Source organism: Anguilla rostrata, chromosome 4 (genome assembly GCF_018555375.3).
Source record: "Anguilla rostrata isolate EN2019 chromosome 4, ASM1855537v3, whole genome shotgun sequence".
NCBI classification, from domain to species: domain Eukaryota; kingdom Metazoa; phylum Chordata; class Actinopteri; order Anguilliformes; family Anguillidae; genus Anguilla; species Anguilla rostrata.
Genome location: NC_057936.1, coordinates 55,474,111 through 55,493,706, shown reverse-complemented (window position 1 = coordinate 55,493,706; position 19,596 = coordinate 55,474,111). Strand labels below are relative to the sequence as shown.

The 19,596-nt window shown below is 41.7% G+C and overlaps 2 protein-coding genes and 6 non-coding genes across 8 annotated transcripts in view; all 8 read right to left on the bottom strand.

Annotated features, from left to right (window-relative positions):
• Window positions 1–7,983, bottom strand: part of eps15 (epidermal growth factor receptor pathway substrate 15) — a 42,834-nt gene extending 34,851 nt beyond the window's left edge. Inside the window, exons 1-2 of the mRNA XM_064333315.1 lie at window positions 7,868–7,983; window positions 1,329–1,370 (exon numbers count right to left, since the gene is read on the bottom strand). Of these exons, the coding sequence (XP_064189385.1) occupies window positions 1,329–1,370; window positions 7,868–7,894 (69 nt within the window). The 5' untranslated portion in view covers window positions 7,895–7,983. The remainder of the gene's footprint in view (window positions 1–1,328; window positions 1,371–7,867) is intronic.
• A 1,897-nt stretch (window positions 7,984–9,880) lies between these two features.
• tor3a (torsin family 3, member A) lies at window positions 9,881–16,470 on the bottom strand. The gene is made up of 6 exons (XM_064333311.1): window positions 15,984–16,470; window positions 15,184–15,306; window positions 14,635–14,900; window positions 13,849–14,024; window positions 13,229–13,353; window positions 9,881–13,062 (listed from the first exon to the last, which is right to left on the bottom strand). The coding sequence occupies exons 1-6, from the start codon at window positions 16,147–16,149 to the stop codon at window positions 12,815–12,817; spliced, it is 1,104 nt and encodes a 367-aa protein (XP_064189381.1). The 5' UTR covers window positions 16,150–16,470; the 3' UTR covers window positions 9,881–12,814.
• A 1,272-nt stretch (window positions 16,471–17,742) lies between these two features.
• On the bottom strand, window positions 17,743–17,808 carry LOC135254325 (small nucleolar RNA SNORD78). The gene has a single exon (XR_010329838.1). It is a non-coding gene; the product is annotated as a small nucleolar RNA SNORD78 (small nucleolar RNA).
• Window positions 17,809–18,417: 609 nt separating this feature from the next.
• On the bottom strand, window positions 18,418–18,501 carry LOC135254338 (small nucleolar RNA snR60/Z15/Z230/Z193/J17). Its single transcript, XR_010329851.1, has one exon. It is a non-coding gene; the product is annotated as a small nucleolar RNA snR60/Z15/Z230/Z193/J17 (small nucleolar RNA).
• A 146-nt stretch (window positions 18,502–18,647) lies between these two features.
• On the bottom strand, window positions 18,648–18,731 carry LOC135254337 (small nucleolar RNA snR60/Z15/Z230/Z193/J17). The gene has a single exon (XR_010329850.1). It is a non-coding gene; the product is annotated as a small nucleolar RNA snR60/Z15/Z230/Z193/J17 (small nucleolar RNA).
• Window positions 18,732–18,877: 146 nt separating this feature from the next.
• LOC135254336 (small nucleolar RNA snR60/Z15/Z230/Z193/J17) lies at window positions 18,878–18,961 on the bottom strand. The gene has a single exon (XR_010329849.1). It is a non-coding gene; the product is annotated as a small nucleolar RNA snR60/Z15/Z230/Z193/J17 (small nucleolar RNA).
• A 146-nt stretch (window positions 18,962–19,107) lies between these two features.
• Window positions 19,108–19,191, bottom strand: LOC135254335 (small nucleolar RNA snR60/Z15/Z230/Z193/J17). Its single transcript, XR_010329848.1, has one exon. It is a non-coding gene; the product is annotated as a small nucleolar RNA snR60/Z15/Z230/Z193/J17 (small nucleolar RNA).
• Window positions 19,192–19,346: 155 nt separating this feature from the next.
• LOC135254331 (small nucleolar RNA SNORD79) lies at window positions 19,347–19,431 on the bottom strand. Its single transcript, XR_010329844.1, has one exon. It is a non-coding gene; the product is annotated as a small nucleolar RNA SNORD79 (small nucleolar RNA).
• Between the last annotated feature and the right edge of the window lie 165 nt (window positions 19,432–19,596).

The window sequence follows — 19,596 nt, the reverse complement described above, 5'->3', positions numbered from 1 at the left end:
CACACAGATCAAGACGGCACTGGCAGGGGTCACAGTCTCACTGTGGTTTCACCAGCAGTCTCTCTCATACAACAAATGTCCAATGGCGGGGGGGTGGGGTTGGTGGGGGTCACCCATGTCCTGGCCTGCATTTGTTCCAAGAAAGCTATTAAGAGGACTATGCAACCTGACCAAATATGAAAATGCAGCAGTAGCTCAGGCACATGAACTCATTTATCTAAATACTGCTCCAACTGCTGATTCAGATGAAGCTGAATCTACACACAATTCTTCCAGGACTATAATCTTAAACCTGACATCTTGCTTGCCCCAAATAGGGATCACAAAAACGAGCACGGAAGCTGACGCCTGGAGGAATACATTAAATTCAAACACCGAACATTCAACCCTGTTCTTCCTAGGGCGCTGAGTGGCTGAGCAGGTTAAGGCACTGTTCTAGCGGACGGACGGACCGCACAGGATCCCGGGACCGAATCCCAACCTTGCCGGAACGATCTGCGGCCTGCAGCCCCACAGGGCAACGCACAGTCGGCGGCAGCGTCTCTCAGCGGTAGGCACTCTCTAGCCACCCCTGCTGGCCACTCAGGCACCTGCAAGTCTGTTCCTTAAGCTGCACGTGACACGTCCGTCCTCCACATCGTCTGTGGGTGAGCCAGACCTCCGAGCCGCCGTCTCACAGGAAGCGGCGAGCGGCATTACGCGCCTCAGACTAGAGCACGTGCCCGTCTGCACTCCCAGATCAATAGCCCGGGTCCCGGCAAAGACCGCCAGGATGTGACTGGTGGTGAAAACACAACCCCGCTTCCCCTCTCAAACCTTCCAAAAGAGGCCAAGGGACTGAATCGGAGGAAACGATCAGCTATGCTATTGCTGCTAGGGGCGAGCACTTTACTGGCTCTTCTCTTAAACGCTCTCCATCTCCGCTAATAGGGTTAGCCGAGCCATCATTAATGCATGGAGAGAGGCTTCTCTGGCAGAGCGCATTACTGAGGAGAGCGGCCGGCTCAGCTGTGCGGTTGATGATGACGACCATTATGATGATAAAGTGCAGCAGGAGGAAAAAACCACTGCTGATCTCTACACATCCATCCCAGCAGCCTGCACCGGCTCCTCCCTCATACCAGAACACAGCTTTAAGCTTTAAGGCAGAAGACGAAAGCTTGCTTTCCAAGGGTAAACAAATGCTGAAGTTACAGGGAGTAACTCATTTATGCACAAACTACAGCTCCAAAGACCACTCTTCAGTTTAATTCAATGGGTTTCTACACAATGTTACCGCCATCGTTTGCAATATTTTCAAGCAGAAACAGGATGGAAAGGATTCTTACCTGTCGATAGTAGTTGTCATAGACAGGATTTCCACTTGAAAGCTGTGGAGATGGACAGAAACAAGTTTAATGGCACCGTTTGGTAGGCAAGTTTCATTTAGCAAATGCTGAAAGTGACCGTCACAATTTCTGCAGGCGGTTGTCATTCTTGCTGAATGCATTCACCAATAATTTCACAATATCAGAGGCCTATTGCATCATCTTAATGTCCCCAGGGGAATAAGGAGCACCTGATATATTCACACTTCCTGCCCTGCCTGTGCACTGGCAGGCCTCTGGGCAGGGCTGCCATGTACACACCAAACAGCCAATAGGAGCTGAAACTGGCACAGACCAGGGTTAGTCACCTCAATCATTCTAACAAAAAATGTGAACCAACTAAACCTCTTCATTAACCAGAGGAAAATAAATCACTGACATTTTCATGAGCCCCTAAATAAATTTTAAAAGCCTGGTGATTTTAAATGGTGGAAATACACAAGAATAATGCTGTCGTCATTTGGGCGTAGGCTAACAACTGGACATGGGTCACTTCTGGATGAATCGGTCTGCAGAGGGGCCGGCCGTGCTAGCAACATCTGGCTCGCAAGCACAAAAGAACGACAACCGCCATCTGGCAACCAGCTACAGACACAAGCCACGTTCCAAAGCAAGGCCGAGGAGGCTCCTCGAGAGAACAGAAACACATTTTTAAACGGAGCGCAATCTTAAGAGGGGCTGACGCTGAAGACGTCCCCTTCACATTGAACCTGCTGCGATTGACTGGCAACCCCCCGTTCACAAAGCAGAAGTGCACCACCAGCCCTGTGCGCCCAGCTGGCAGTTTCACTCCATGGCACTCTACCATGAGTTACGCCGCTTTTAAAAAGCAGCGTCTCGCATAAACACAACTCAAGGACCTCAAGACCTGATACACTAGCACTTCACAGCCCCCACAAGGACAACATACTCAGAGACAGACTGGTGATTACAGTGGGAGCTGGCACTGTACTCGTCATAAATATCATACGCACAATATCTAGTCCTGCACTGATTCACAAGGACATCACCCTCTGCTTCTGGGCACTGAGATAATCGTAATAAAATGCCTACCGGAGTAATAGAGGGATTCTTTTATTTCCATATCTAAGCATACTAATAAGAGACAGAGTTCTGTTGTCAACTTGAGTTAACGCCTCCTCCTGTCACTAAGCACCAACTCTTCTGTGTACCTGTGTGACTGGAAATGAGCCTTGCAGGTGAATGGAGAGAAGGTGGGAATGCCCTTCAGCTGCAGGTGCCCTACAGTGAGGGCAGCTGACACAAAGGAGCACAATTAACCAATGGGGAGAAGGGAGATGAAGGGGAGAAAATGAAATAAATACGCTCCTAAACTTGCAACATGTGAAGGACAACCCACAACGTGGGCTCAGGCCAGAGCAGCTCAAGCCTGCTCCCAGCGATTGGCCTATCTCAGAGCACACACACTCCAGGGAGGGGATCCCTTCTAACTGAAACACTACACTTCTTCCCGCAGCATGTTGCAGCTGTATCGAACTGTACTTTATGACTCACGACTGCTAAAAACCTTTGTGGTTGCTCAACTGACATCCGGCCAAGCCTACGGAGATAATGGCCGATTAGCATAGGTTTCAGGGACAAAGAGCGCAGAGCGAAGCCTTCTAGGAGCCAGTGCTATGAGAAGAACACACAGGCCGAGGATTGCAACAAATGGGCAGCTGCATGGGTTATTCTGCAGGACGTCGCTGGGTTCAACATAATCCAGACGCATCTGAATTTTTACAACAAGAAGAATTCGAAAATGGACGAAGCTGAGGGGGAATGGGAGCACTCAGACAGGCAATACCCTGGATCTGACTTCAGGGAGTTTCAGGGCCCCACTGTACCAGAAATACAGCCTACATTTTACTGTGCATATCAGAACAAATTCAAATTATAACAAAAAGATATCTGGGTGACAAATGGGATGAATTGCTGATCAGCACATAAACATTAGCAGGTAAACTAACAAAGGCTCCGTACTGTTTTTAAAACAACTGTGTAACAAACACACAGTATTGCACGAAATGCCCTGTTCGCCGCACTCGGCTTCGAAAATAGAAATAAAAATCCGCTCCACTCAGAATTCATTTCCTCTCCGCAGTCCCAAAGGGCATGTGATGTGTTCAGCTGCCATTAGCTCAAACCCGAGCCCTTCTCACTGTACCGCTTCCACGACTTGGCACTGGCTGACTGCATGACTGGAACATATCACACATGATCCAATGCAAGGAGAAGAAACAAAAACAAACACAGTCAGCTCACTGATTTGGTTGTGGCTTTACTGTCCAGACCACTGACAGAAAATTCTGCTTGTGTGACATAAATGTCGCAGGGAACACCTTCAGTGGGAACTTTATTCTGGGACTTTTTTTTCCGCTATGGCCTGTTTTTAGGGCCGCAACTGGAGGAAGCAGATCAGGAAACAGTCCTGTCCCTGGCTCACCCGCTCTCTGAGCGGCACCTCACCAAAGGAAGGGGATGAGTGATTAGAATGTCACTATCATCAGAAAAACAACACCCACCAAAGCAACAACAGGCCTTGGGCAGCGTCCGTCGGGTTCTTGTTTTAATTGTCACCGTCAAAACATTCACTCTGATAAGATGCAGGCAGGATAACCCGTGCTTTGGAAGGAGGGCTGTGCACTCCAGTTTTTTTTGTAGTTTCACTTCATACTTCAATGTTTCGAAACAAACACTTTACCTCAAAATCCCATCACAAGGTCATCACTAGATGTCAACTCTTAAATGCAATTCTGTTCATCTGTTACGGACGTGACAATGCCCAGAATCCCCTTCCAGCTGAATGAGAAAGAGGCTCACTCACTCTCTGAGCCATGTGCAAAGGAACAGGACGACAGGAGAAAGGACGTTTCCCTCGCTTCCTAAGACGAACAAATGAACCAAACGTGTCTGTTTGCGTTGAGCTGGATTTCCTGAGGCTTACTTCCTGGGGCTCAGCATGGACAGCAGCAGCCAGAATATTTCCTGGCAGTAGTGTGGGGATGTATAGTGCTGAGCTGAACCGTACATTTCGTTTGTTACCAAAGCATGGGACTCCACTTTCCACATGGCATCCTACTTACATGAGCTGACAGGTGTACCATGGTAATCCTGCATAAAACTAAGTAGATAACAAATTTCATATTTCTCTCAGAAAAAGTCACAACATTCTTCTCAATCAGTGCCTGATTTTGGTGGCATTAATACTTGTCCCACCCCTTTTTCATTCACATCATTATTACTTTCTTGGGTAAAATCATAAACTGTTCATTATTTCAGAATCTCTAAATCACATTCCTCATTTTCCTAGCGAAACAATTGGGTGCCTGGAACTGCTGACGACCCGGAACACTAGGTCTTTGTGCCTCTTTTTAATTGCCCAGCAGTACACACTCCCCATCGTTCTCCTCCGGGGTTTCAAGCACATACTGTTGTCCCTGGCGTTTCTGGGAAGTTCTCCGTCTTCGTCATAATCTTTACCAGGCTGCCAAGACTTCTCAATAGCAACTGTAGAGCAGTTGGTACAGCAACATACAAAAAAGCCAAGTATGGAAAATAAACAAGGTCATTGTCAGCTTATATCATTATTCAGGCCCAGCTGTGCATTAGCATTGTCCACAATGATATGAAATGAACACGGGTTTCAACACCCTTCCCTGAAATCTGCCAGCACATAGCCCATCACTAATAAAGATAAGCAGCTTGGTCCCAATGGACAAGTTCATAAAATGTTGATACCCGTTAAGAGACAGCAACAGCGCCAAATCTGCAACCTTGTTTGCATGACCCCACCTTACATCTGTCATCATCACAAAAAAGTTGCCAATAGAATATGGGAAATCAGGTACATTCACTGGTGAATAGTAGAACAACAACACTCAAGGGATCAAATCCATTTAATTTGAGTCCAGTGCTTTGACAAATTGCCTACACTCACAGGCAATGCAATTCACAGTCTCAAGGGCAAGATATATAATGCCCTCACCTTTCAGATTTAACAGAACTTCTAAAAATGTCATTATAGCACACACAAACAACCAGTTGATGAAAAGCATCCATTTAATTTTTTTATCCCCAAATACAGGTTCTGCTTTCATTATACACCCTTACAGCTGCTCTTGCATTTCAGTTCTGATTTCATTATACACCCTTGCAGATGTTCTTCCATTTTAAGCATAGAGGTAATATATTTAGACTACCGGTCACACCTGCCCTACAAGCCGATGTTCTTAAAGTGACATTCTAATGCTGATGTAACAATCACTAATGGTAACTGAAAGCAATGGAGTTCTAGAACGCTGACTTAGAATTTTGAGGGGGAAAAAACACCATTCCAAAAACCTACTCTTCAATCTGTTAATATTAGCATAGACTAGTCCTTACTTTGAAGTAAGGTACAAGTAGTAAATACATAACCAATTCTTTCTGTTTAAATGATAGTCGGTTATGAAATTTACAGGCTAGCACCACAATGCAAAACTGAGTAATGTTTAATTCAAAGGCTGCACCACATCAACCTCTAGAACCAAGGAAAAAAATTGCGCAGTCGTCCTATGGTAACGCATAACTATTTTAATTTTAATTGGGAGCACACGCGGCCAGTGCATGCGTTATCTGTAGAACACAATAAATGAATCCAGCAAGTAATATATATATATATATAAGTTTGATTAACTAAGTTAGACATGCGATTGTCTTATTTGTCGTTTAGGTATTTTACCTTATTTTATATAGCTAGCTAATAATAATAGTTAATACTAGCTAGCTGGGGTGATAAGCTAGCTTTCCATATACAATTATGCACGTAAATATGACAGCCGAATGCACCAATATTATGCTCGCGGAAAAGATGACAAAATGGCTGGCACATCATGATGTTCACCAGAATCAATGATGTTCAAATAAAGTGTTCACAAGAACCATTGACTGTTAGGGTAGGGCGTCCTGAACAACATACCTATGCAATGTTGTCTGTCTGTACAACACTGCATCACTGCACGTCATATAGGACGCTGTTCACCAACCATCAGTTGAATAACTTTGTAGCTCCATCTTTCCTATTAGCCATCATGTTAATAACTGATAACAAAATGTGCGGCCAAGTTAGACAGATGGATACTTTAGCTTTGAGAAGACAGCCAGATAGTTGTAGTAAACCAGCAAATGTTCAAACGTTAAATCGATACGAATTTGGTGACTGTTATATGTATACCTAGTGGGCTGCATGTTAGACAGACATGCATTTCTTTATTATGCTAATCTGAACAATAACAACACTAAGGTCGTATACGCTAACAACGGAGTCACAGCTATAAGCCAATACAACTTAATAGGGAGAAAACTGAATCAGCGGTGACTGAGATCGCAAAGCTACAGCTCGGCGAAATCATCAACTTCTTATACTAGGCGTGCACGTTACAAAACCGAACGGTTTGCTCTATGTAGCAACCAGCTGGCGTTAAATAAGGTTAAGTAGCTATTCGGGTATTATTTACGGTTACACATCGTCAGTAAGTTAGTCGAAGAATTAACTGCTATGGGTGATAGCGTTAAACGTAAAGCTCTTGGTTGGCGACGCTACTGTCACATTGGCTTGCAAGCATCTCATTTCCAAATACTACGCCACACAACACAAATATGTTAGCGAATTGCCAAGTGCAGTAAATATCCAAAAACAGCTAACGTTCGCTTCATAATACTTCCTCTAAATACGGAACATGAAACTAGCCACCGACTGTACCATGTGCCTGACGAGATGGCTAACTTCGTTAACCTAGCCAATTAGCTAGGTCACTAGCCACACCAGGTCATTACGAAATTCATACACAGACGCACGGTCGCTAACTTCAGCCAACTCATTGCAGTTAGCTAGAAGTTGGGTGGATAAGTTATGTGCAACTGGCAAGTGCTTCCTCGTCTCTCAGAATACACTGCTATATTTAGCGAATGTTAGCTAACTTTCCGCACCAATATGTTCAAAAGAATCGAGTTAATGGACAAGCAAGTCGTGTTCTGGAACTTTTGTAAATAGCTAGCTGACGTTAGCTAGCCCTATATGTTTGCTTCTACTAGTTAGTATTCCAGTCATATCCTGTAGCTAATGTGCCAAACAATCTTGACAGTCCACCAACACAACAAAACATGCCGCACACTGCAGGCGCCCAACTCTCCAACTTTTTTTGTGCAAGATAGAAAGCCAAATCGGAAAAATACAGTGAACCAACGACAAGTAACTGGTTAACATTTACAAAATCAAAAGGGAAAGAAAGTTCTCACCCACTCTAAATTGACACAAACTACGCCCTTACGCAGTCCCAAAAGAAATGCAGCAGAAACTTTTCCCAGTCACACAACTTCTAGAAAGAAGCAAATCGACAGAGGTACCGATCAGTTTTAACTTTCTTGATACATTAATCTTCGAACTTGATAAACTCTCATCAAGACACAAGTCACCAGACACATTCTGAACGTTATATTCGTGTTTGTAAACGGGTTACCTGAGTCAGGGAAAGACTGGCAGCCATAATGTTTCTGTTCCCACTAGTCCATCCTGCGTTGCGCTAGGCAATATAGGGGAGGCTCTGAAACGTGGCACCGGAGTCAGACGTAACTGGAATCAGAGCGAAAAAATCGGAAGAGGGTATCAATGAAACACGGAGTCGGATCTTTATGTCACAAGGAATTTAAGCATACGGTCCATTTTAGCTGAAGAATTATCTTGTCACTTTTTATTATTTGAAATCAGTAAAAATATTACTTATAGATTTATATTATGAATGCTAAACGATAGTTTTTTTTAATGCATTGTATGTCCTTTCATATTGGTCCTCATGGCAAAGGCCCAGTTGTTTTAATCTGCCCTCAGGTAGAATACGTGCTTCTCTGCTTTTCATTATATTTCCTAATGCAGCTCTTGGGTAGTATTGAGAAGCGTGCCATATGAAAAAGAGGAGAGGGAGAAAAGTAGTTGGACATCAGGTTTCTGGTTCGTTTAAAGGGGTTAGGTAGTTGCATGGCATGCCAAAATTAATTTTTAGTTGTTCTGGCAGGACAGCTCAATGAATTCGACTAGGTGGACCATCAATCTGGCGGATATAGTTGGCAGTGGCAAATTTATTTTCACAAGAAGACCTGCAAACCAAGAAAATTGTAAACTGTAAATATATAACCAAGATATATGAAAGGAAAAAAAAAAAACAATATGAAATGTACCCTAAAATAATAATATTTTCAAACATCTATTTTGAAGACCATCAGTGGTGTATATTAATCTGTTGTAGACTATCATTAAAATCATTGAGCATATCATAGAGTTCAGTGAAAAAAACACAGTGACCTGTAAGGGTCACTATTCATATATTAGGCATTCAGGCTGCTCTAAATTAGTTGTTGTATGTGTGGGCTGGAAAAGCAAAATGCATTTTTGCTTCACTTTTTGTTTCAAATTGATTTTACCCAATGTGATGTTTTCTCAAAACCAAGCTCTTTCTTTGACCCTTTCTGAAACCTAAACATGTGTGTATATAGGTTCATGTATATAACATTACATATCTGAATGTTAGTCTTGGCAATTGTAGACTGTAAGCATACCTGGAAATGGCAAAATATACATATCTCACAAAATCTTGACTTGTTATCTTACCTCAAGCCTTCAGCAGGCAACCAGACAGTACAACAACGGCAAACTGTAAAAACTTAGAGAGCGTAATATTCAGCATTACACTCCAACAGTCATTTCTTTTTCAATCTTTGTAAATCTTTCCGAAAATTTTCTGTACGGTCTTTGTGCTGAACTGATCAGCCTTTCCATTCTAATAAGTGGACCCTAATTAAAATCAACTCAAATTAATAGCATCGGTAGCAGGGAGACTGTGTGACACTGCCCGTTGGGCAGCCGACTGACAGTTCTTTTCTAGATTTCTACAAAATTTTCCCTGTGTGGCTGGGGGCTTGATTCCCCACCGTGGACCTTTCTGGACTCTGATTCCATCTCTATCCTGAACCCTCTCTGCTTTTAGCCATGTGAATACAGTGGGAAAAGGTATTAGTAGCTTCCTCCTAAGTCTATTGCTTATGTTTAACTAAGAAATAACTTCATTTATTAACTATTGCTTCATTATTGGAGGAAACCCATTATTATGCCCACCTCTGAGGTAGACAAACAGGTACAGTTGTGTTTTAAAAGCTAAAACCACTAAGTTGTTTGATACAGCCACAGCCTATGCAGGGCCAGTCCACTGTGGCCATAGGTGGTCACAGCACTGCCTGTACCAATAATGCTATGCTGACATCACTGACAGTGCAATAAATACCTTCTGCCTAATAACTCAAAACTGAAGAACTAAAAAAAAAAAAGTGCTACATTTTTGTTTGGAACGATGTAATCAAAGTAAGCCAATTACTTAGTCAATAGTCACTCTTCAACTGACTGTTCTGAGGCATCATGGTTCAGCCATATAAAACAATGCCACCAGGAAAAAAACATAATGAAAAATCACTGGAAACCTGGATTGAGAACAAACATTTATACTTTTAGTTAACATACATTGTAATAAACTTAGCAAGACATTTAAATAAAATATAGTACTAACTAGCTAGCTGCTTAAAACAAAAGAACCCAAAATTGTCTCTTTCCTCCATGATGAAAGACTTGCTAATGGGTTTACATCAATCAGAAAACATGATAAATTAATTCATTTGAATAAAAAGTGAGGGGTAAAATATAATATACAGTAGTGATAATTAATCCATCAACAATTGTCACAAAACAGTAAGGGTGTCATGTAAAACAACTAAAAATGCAATGGAAAAAATACATCATGGGTCTTCTTCACAAAAGTGCAGGACGAATCATTGTTCCCTAATGCTGCCGAACTATCACATTTCCGCCTGTTAAACAAATAACACTTTGTAAATAACTGGTTTCTACAACATAACTTGGCTGATGGTGGATTGCATAACAATTAAACTTCTCTTTCACACACAGGCAAATATTTTCCTTGGTCAACTGATGAACATTGGTCTTTCAATGGTCATAAAATGTGTTAACACAACACATTTAAAATTCCTGTATTCACAATTTCTTAGTTAACCAATGATGATGCTTGAATCATTATTTCCAGTCTGACTTTATATGCTCGATTACAATGCTCCTTCTGATAATCATATTATTTCACAGCTCAGAGAGAGAACAGGAAACAGCCCAAATGTGTCTACTGATCTGGTAGACTGAATGTGGAGTTTGAATGTAAATCGGTACAACACTGGAAGACAAAGTTGTATCTCCGTCACAAACACAGTATTAACAATGGCACATCACACATACATTAGTGCTGTAGGTTCAGCGCAGTTTTTTCTCGGCCTTCATTTGAAGCCTTGTCATGCAACTGATTTTGTGTTTGAATATTTCCCCCCAAAAACATTTTAACCAATGTATTAATTAGATCTTTAAAAGCCTGCTTAATCAAAATGTTGGCACAACACCAGTCAATGAATGCCCTTATTTAGGTTTAAAGCTGCAAAACCTGCCAATGAAGACAAGCTGGAAGTACTGACAACACGACAGTGAGACAGTGCAAGTAAAAACAAACAGTAACAGAAATTAATTAGTTGAACCTACATTTGACAGTAAACCGATCACTTATCAGGTCATGGAATGAAATCCCATTATTCCCACTACAGTCTAATATGAATGAATGAAATAACCTGCTTAGTTCAAGAAAAAATTTTGGATAGAGAAAAAAGCAAGTCAACAATTGTATTAAAAAACCATGTACAGCTTCATGATAAATTTAAAATGTGTCCATCTCCGCAAAAATATACTGCACATCACAACTGAAAAAAGACATTTTAAAACATGCATTTAAAAAACTAGTTTACAATAAAATGACTAAAAAAGTCAACAGCTTAAAATATGGGAAAATATTCCTGGGCCACTTTCCAAAACTGGCAACCACTAAGTTTAATAAGTGTCTGTTCCTCCACTGACAAAGTAAGAAAAAGTAACAAAATTCAGGATAACGCTTTTTACAAATGAACACCAACACTGAAACCCACATTTCTGCCCATCATCTGCATCTTAAACCAGGGCTGCCCAACCCTGTTCCTGGAGATCTACTGCCCTGTAAGTGTTCACTCCAACCCTAACAAACCACACCTCATTCAGAAGTTAAAGATCTTGTTGAGCTGCTAATTAGTCGAATCAGGTGTGCCAAATCTGGCTTGAAATTAAAACCTACAGGTAGATCTACAGGACCAGGAACAGGGTTGGGCAGCCCGGTCTTAAAACCACCCCCATAATAAATAACCTACTACTTCATGTTATGGTCAAAAGATCATGTAACATCTACAATCAAATAAATCCCTACTGGCATTTTCAAACACACGGTAAAAAGACTCCACACCACCTTTTCCAAAAAACCATAATATAAAGATAAAAAAACAGAAAAATAAATTGTTTCTGCATGTGCATCATCAAGATACAGGGAGGCTTATTGCTTTCAAACCTTCCTTATATAAAGGATGTTCTGAAGACCCCTACTTCAATCATGAAAAATGGTGATATGCTTTCAGCATACACATTCATTGCCATAATGAGAAAAGGACAAGCAGCTGTGTTATACAAAGTAAATGGTGGTGGTGTGAGGGGGTCTTTACAACAAATCATTTTCTCATTATTTGGAATGGACAATTATATTGATAAGCCTGACTCTTCACTGACATCATCCATCAACATGGGAAAGTTCAGACAAGTACTCTCCCCTAATGCATGTTGCACCAGTTAGTAGTACTACTTTCTGAAGTCCGCCAGCCTATCTACGCAGTCGTTGCATAAGAGTGTCATGGTGCACACTACATACTACACTTCACGAATGAGTGTTTATGACCTAAACTTTAGTTCATTAGAAGCTGGTAGTGGTTTCATGAAGTATTATTTACATTTTTTACATCTGTGAAACCAGTATGTGTTAAAACATACAATAGTACACTGTCACGCATAGGACAATACATGAATAGTACCTGGGAATAATAGGGGAAAAAAGCCATTGTTGATGCTGAATCTAAGTTCTACAAGTGGCTTTAGAACTGACCTGAGCTGGACCAATCTGCTTTAGTACACATCAGTGTACGACTGGTGAGCAGACTGGATATGAAATAAACTTTAAAACAAAGAAAAAAAACAAATACATAATGCAAACAAATACATAATGTTGCTAACAGCACAGTGCCCTTTGTTTGGTTGGTGAATATCACCTCAAAGACGAACCAGACTCCCCGCCAACCACCAATTCAGAGCAGAATGCAGTGAGGTGAGAGATATTCCATGCCCCATGGGCATGTAGCATACCAGAGCAGTCCGATACGACCCCTTCCTCCACTCTTAAAGTCTGTCCTTCACTTCCTGGGGAGTCATCATGTGATGTCACTGGCCTGGACCTGTCTCCTTAGGGCAGGAAGAAATTGATCCTTTGGGGAATGGATTTGCAGCCCTGAACAGAAAAGAGTTTCTCCTCCTTGGGCGCGTATACCATGGCCTTGGCCACCTCATCCAGCGTGGCTTCACTGGGCTGCAGGCCACGGGCAGCGTAGGCGTCGCGGGCACAGAGCTTGACATGCCGGTACTCCAGCGGTAAGAAGGGCACAAAGAAGTCAATCAGGTGACCGGACATCAGCTCACTCTGGGCAAAGCCTCCTGAGAACCAAAAATAGTACTTAGAGCACAGCAAGAGAGGAGAACTGGGTATTAACACAATTACCAACCTACATAAAGTCTTGGGGCCATGGAGTACACAGTAATTAATCATTGCTGTGGTCTGGCACATGCACTAGGTTTATCAGTGTGACCTTAAGTGCAGTACCTTGGGACTCAACAGCTTCAGAGCGTATCCGGTGCTCCAAGTCCTCCATTCCAATGTCCTCTCGGTTCTGCCCCGAGTGCCAGAAGTCCAGCGTCACGTCATTGATAGCTGCCCCGCCAATATTACTACGAAAAAATGCCACCGTTAAATTAGTTAATACAAGGCTCTCAGCTCAAAATCCAATTAGGCCTCAATGAACCCCCAAATTTAGATAACTTTGTAGTTGGGACCCGATCACATCGAAGCATTCTGCCCAGAGAAAGAACAGTGGTTACAGAACAGGACTATCAACTCAGAGGTAGCAGGTTTGATTCTAAGACAAGGCATTGCTGTTGTACCTGAAGCAAGGTGCTTTGTTTTTAAATGTCCTTAGAACAGACAATTCTTATTCTTATTATTTAACCCAAACTTCTTCAGTGATTTCAAATTAATTGAATGTGAAAAAAGACAAGAAAAAAGCAAGCTGTGTTAGCTGGATAAAAACGTCTGGCATATGTAAATATGAACATAAAGGAAACACTAAAATTTTCCCTCATTTGTACTTTGGTGTAGGGACCTTATACTCTGAGCCCCCCACTCAACAAAGCTGTTGCAAATGGACAGTCACTTTCCTCACTCACCTGAGGAAGAGGAAGATGGCCCTTCTGTAGCTGACCCCGTCCACATTGTCATAGTGGTCCATGTACGGCTTGACTGCATCAATAAGCCCAGGGTGCAGCTTCTCTGCCTCATCGAAGATGAAGAGGGCCTGCTGGCAGCGCAGGACCGTGTCACGGACTGCCTCCCTCAGCTGGCCCTGCACGGGATAGCAGCTGGCATCAGACAAACTCACGTCCAAATATACACACACACACGCGCCTGCACGCACGCACAAGCACACACACACAGTGAAAAGGAGCAGTGACCATATACATACTGGAGCTGTTAAACGGCTTCACAAGATACCTTTATTTAAAATGCGTATTAATTTCAATTGTTTTAAATGCAGACTTTCCTATAATTTCAGTTTCCACCCAAGCACGCATGCTCTGATTTGAATAGCTAGCTAATGCGCCAACTGTCTGCTGTGATGATAAATGATGATGAAGTACACAATATCCCGTAAAAATCAGTAAAAACTTTTTTTTTTTTTACTCCAAAGCTAACATTTGCCATGTTTTGTCATATCTGCTTTGCAAACAGTGTAGTTCAGTGATACCTCACTGAATCCAGTTCAGTTGTGCAATCCAATCAAACTGTCAGCATAATTTTGCAACGCATAGATTATGTGCCAAGTGACCGTCATGTACCCTCACGGCTCGGCCGTGGACTGCTTGGACATTTGCCTCCACGTCTCCCCTCCAAAAAGCACCGTAAACAACACGTTCTTGAGACAGCGTGCCGGGAGCTGGGCCAGTGGGGCTCACCTTGTACACGTCCACCAGCTTGGCGTGCGGGAAGTGGAAGGGGGCAATGAACAGGCGCACGCATTCACTCTTCACTCCATCCCGGTACAGATTGTCTGCAACAAGCCGGGCCACAAAGTTCTTGCCAGTCCCAGACCAGCCATGGAAGGAGAGGGTGAGGGGCTTGTTTGGATCAGGGTTGCTGATGAAGCCCTGCACTGCTTTCAGGACAACAGAATGGGCCAGGTGCTGCCCGTGCAGCCTTAGCTCCAGATCCCTTGCCAGTCCTGAATTTAGGAACACAGAACATAATGGGTGACAATTACGAAACCTAGTTAACCAAGAGCAATTTCTGTGGCTTTTAGGTCCCAAAACTGCAATTAATTTACTGCTCCAGTACAGGAGCAACTGCATTCTAATAATGACGATATTAATTGCTTAACTTCAGAATTTACGTTACACACTATGTCCTAAGGGAAATGCCCAGTAGCAGAAAATTCCAACTTTAATGGTTTTCAAAATCCATTTGGGACATGATAACAGTAGAAATTAAAAGTGGGGAAACAACACCTGTGATATTATTTGTAACCCGACAGTCTCCTGTGTCACAGCACTGTCCAAGACTGCAATACCACTCTGATAAAGTTCGCATGTAGTCCTGTGGAAACACTGACCAGAAATCCCCAGAAGGCACTAAAAAGAACACATGTACCCACGTAAAACACAGCACACATTCAAGCAATGGTTACGGACTGTTAGTGTTACATATAAAAAATATATTTTTTAAAATCACAACACAACACAACCCAGAAAGAAGATTCTGATCTCATCATTATTGAATAATAAGGCTTTAAATAGCCATAGTGTACTGAACTTACTAGTCGCATTTTTCATTGACGTTCTCTTGTAATTACGGGCTAAAATTGCGAGATGTATTAATTCCTGATTACTGAGTGTAATGACAAATGGTTTTTAACCTGGGATGTCCGTTTTGAAAGCTCGTGACGTTAATATTATTTACACATCAGCGTGCAATCTGTGCATACATTGACAGCACTTGGCGATTTACAACGTAGGCTAGGTTGTACGTACAGCATCACGACGAGTTGAAACCGGCCAGTTTACGTTTTCTAATACAGTAGCTCTATATTTTCCCCATATCGACGTTAGGGTAACAAATTATATTTTCCTTATAACCTATTACTGCAGTAAGGCCATAAATCTGCAATGTCAATGGCACAAAACGTACCAAAGAACAAACCATTGCATCTACAATCCACCACGTTTGAGATGAATTACTCAGCCAACTACCTAGCTAGCCTGTCAGCTATTTTCGCATCAAATCGGTAATAAAAAACGGCCCTGCTTACCTTGTTGGGTCGCATCATCCTGGTTCGGTTGACACTCCCCCTCCCAAATATTACAGTAAATATAATTAAAATAATATGTTGATACGTTTGAAAGACTATCAAACTGGAAAAAATCTGCTTTTACAGAAGCAGCCCAAATAACGGGCAAGAGACGAAGAAGAATCATTGGACGATCAGAACAGTTTCACAGAAAATCTAAGAATTATCGACAATGCGACTGTACAACCACCTTTCACCTGCGCCCATTAAAGCTAATCTAGCAAGCGAGGGGCTCACCGACGCAACCACCATAAAACATAATTGAGGGAGTTCCTCACGATCCTTCCTCGTTTAAACTACGTCATATCCTGATGTCCCAATCATATCCGTAATATACAAACATCATCTGAACATTGGGTCCGTGACATTCACCATCAAAACGCGTGTAAATTATTCGTTCTTGCAATAGCACTCGTAAAAATCTGTTTTAGGTCATTTTGAACCAGCTGCACACTCTTAGATTACAAGATAGCGGGACAAGACTGAGGGACGCTTTTTGCCAATGTGAGTTACGTGAATGTCAAGTGCGTTTTTACACGGCAAGGCAAGACCATTGATTAATTGGAGTTGCAATCGTTTTATGTGTAGCCATCAAGGTGCATCTTTCAAGCTAGATAAACAAAACCTTTGAAAATAATTTAAGCAAACATGGAGGCATAATCTGTATATGTAGGTTTCATTGGGACACAACCATTGAAGCTGCCTTCCCAACTGATTGTGGAACCACAGGAACAGGAAGCAGCTGCCAGGTGCTCGAACTTCAAAATGATGAGACACACCATAGACCAGATGATGCTTAAGAGGTCTGGTTGGGGTGTCTTAATTGTCTGAAGATAGGAGATACTAAGCTGCAAAGGGTGCTATGCTATTGAGGGCAAGGTATATTTTACAACAATGATGATCTAGCAAGTGGATTCATCTCTTATTGGAGGTTGGGAATAACTTCCCATTGTCAATATGTAAAGGTATTTTAACAAGAGTCACTAAATTTCCCACCCCAAAACCAACATTTGAACCATATGAAATTCACAAGACTGACCAGCAAATTACAAACTTGTTTATTTAATCAAAACAATTGTCTTTTTAAAAAAAACTGAAGGTACAATTAGTTGCAAATATTTCATTTTTACATTGAAATACTGTTAATGAAACTTTTCCAGGAAGCTCCTCAGAACCCAGTAAGTGTCTGTGCAGTTGTCCTGAAAGAAAAAAAAAAATGACCCAAGTGAGCAAGGGAGGAAGTGGCCCTTAACAGAAAAATCACTTATTTTTCCAAAGGTAAGATTTTTCCTACCACAAAGATTAATTTTTTTATTCATTAATTTAGCCAAAGTCTGCGCTATCCTTGTTGTACACCTGATTTAAACGTGACCAAGGTCACAACTGAGCATGTATGTTGAGCGAAAAAATTGAACTTCCTGATGTGTACCCCATAGGTTTCTATTGGCATCGCTGTCCCTACATATATACTCTAAAGGGGGATCCCATACAAACCCATCAAATGGAATAATGCAAACTCCAAATTACATATCCAAATTGAAGGCTTAAAGTGGAGGATCTATGAATTACATGTTACATGTAGAAAAATCTAGTACTCATACCTACCCTTCTGAATCCAGATTCTGGTTTTCCTCCAACAGTCATGGTTGCCTACAAGAGTTTTTTTTTTTGTCAGTTACCACAGGAACCTGAAGAATCACTAAAAACAAACCTCATTGGGTTCTTCAGTACTAATTGTTTCCACATTTGTTTTTCAGGTCAGACATTTGAAACATCATGAACCCAAAACTGGTTCCTATCCAGTTCAAATACATTTTTACCACCAATGTATACTCTCACCTGTGTGACAAGCATGCTAGATCCCGCACTACTCCACTTGGCTGTGATCCACAAGCGCACCTGCCAGGAGTGTTGAAACGTATTAGCAAAATAAAGATTACATAGCCATAGGGGCAAGGCCTTAAGCCCTGACCCGTTCAGTTAGAGCTAATATCCAAACTCCATGGGGAGGTCAGTGGAGGTGATCATCACAAAGGTCAGAGGGTGTTTGGGTACATTTCTTTAGAGGGCAACAAGGTTTTCAGTTTAAATATTCCATGAAAAAACTAAACAGAACACTGAGTACCAAATGCTTCAAATCACCAACAAATAACAGGGGGTCCAATTACAAGCTTTGGATTCAAATGGTTTTGTCCCACTAAAGTTCAAGCAACCATTATGCCAACATAACCATGCTGTCATCACTATGCCATCACAATATATTCATATTTACAGCACAAATAATTACCTTTCAGAGGGCAGATGTAGACACGCAAGCATGTTGCAGCAGCTGAAAAAGACAAGACTGTCAGGCACCTCATTGGCACAACCATTGGCACAGGCATAATACACTAATTGGATACATCAGCTAGGAGCGAAAGACAATGCTATTTGTTCTTCATGGGATATCTGCTGAACTATGCAGTCATCATTGTATCATTCAGTACAGTATTAAACTTCAAACCGATGGAAACATACCTTTTGATGCCACATGAAGCTGCATGAACTGGCACTTCGACAGGAACTCTGCAGAGAGAGATGAATTAGGCACCATAGCCTCAACCAAAATATTGCCATTTTGAATTGATGATACATCAGCTAGGAGCGAAAGACAATGCTATTTGTTCTTCATGGGATATCTGCTGAACTATGCAGTCATCATTGTATCATTCAGTACAGTATTAAACTTCAAACCGATGGAAACATACCTTTTGATGCCACATGAAGCTGCATGAACTGGCACTTCGACAGGAACTCTGCAGAGAGAGATGAATTAGGCACCATAGCCTCAACCAAAATATTGCCATTTTGAATTGATGATACATCAGCTAGGAGCGAAAGACAATGCTATTTGTTCTTCATGGGATATCTGCTGAACTATGCAGTCATCATTGTATCATTCAGTACAGTATTAAACTTCAAACCGATGGAAACATACCTTTTGATGCCACATGAAGCTGCATGAACTGGCACTTCGACAGGAACTCTGCAGAGAGAGATGAATTAGGCACCGTAGCCTCAACCAAAATATTGCCATTTTGAATTGATGATACATCAGCTAGGAGCGAAAGACAATGCTATTTGTTCTTCATGGGATATCTGCTGAACTATGCAGTCATCATTGTATCATTCAGTTTCTCTCATTGCCAGGGTGAACACGAGACTGACTTACCCCAAATTCCCTGTTCCTGATGTCTGTCTGCAAGGTACAACCGCCATTTGCTGTTAAACAGGTTAACATTATTGCAATGCTGCAACTGATGCCACATTAACAATCACATGTTACACTGTTTCAGTTGAAAAATTCTCCCTCATCTTTTTCAGAGAGATTCCCATTGTTTTTTTTATAAATCAATCATCATAAACAGTATAGCCCATCAAAACAGAGGTTAAATCAGAGACCGACTCAAACTCATTTATACATTCAATTAAAAATGTACCTGGGCAGTGTGTACACAGCATTTCTCCATCTAAAACAGAGAAGTAAGTCTTTAGATTAAGAAGTTTACACACATTTCAGTGACTTAAATTCTGT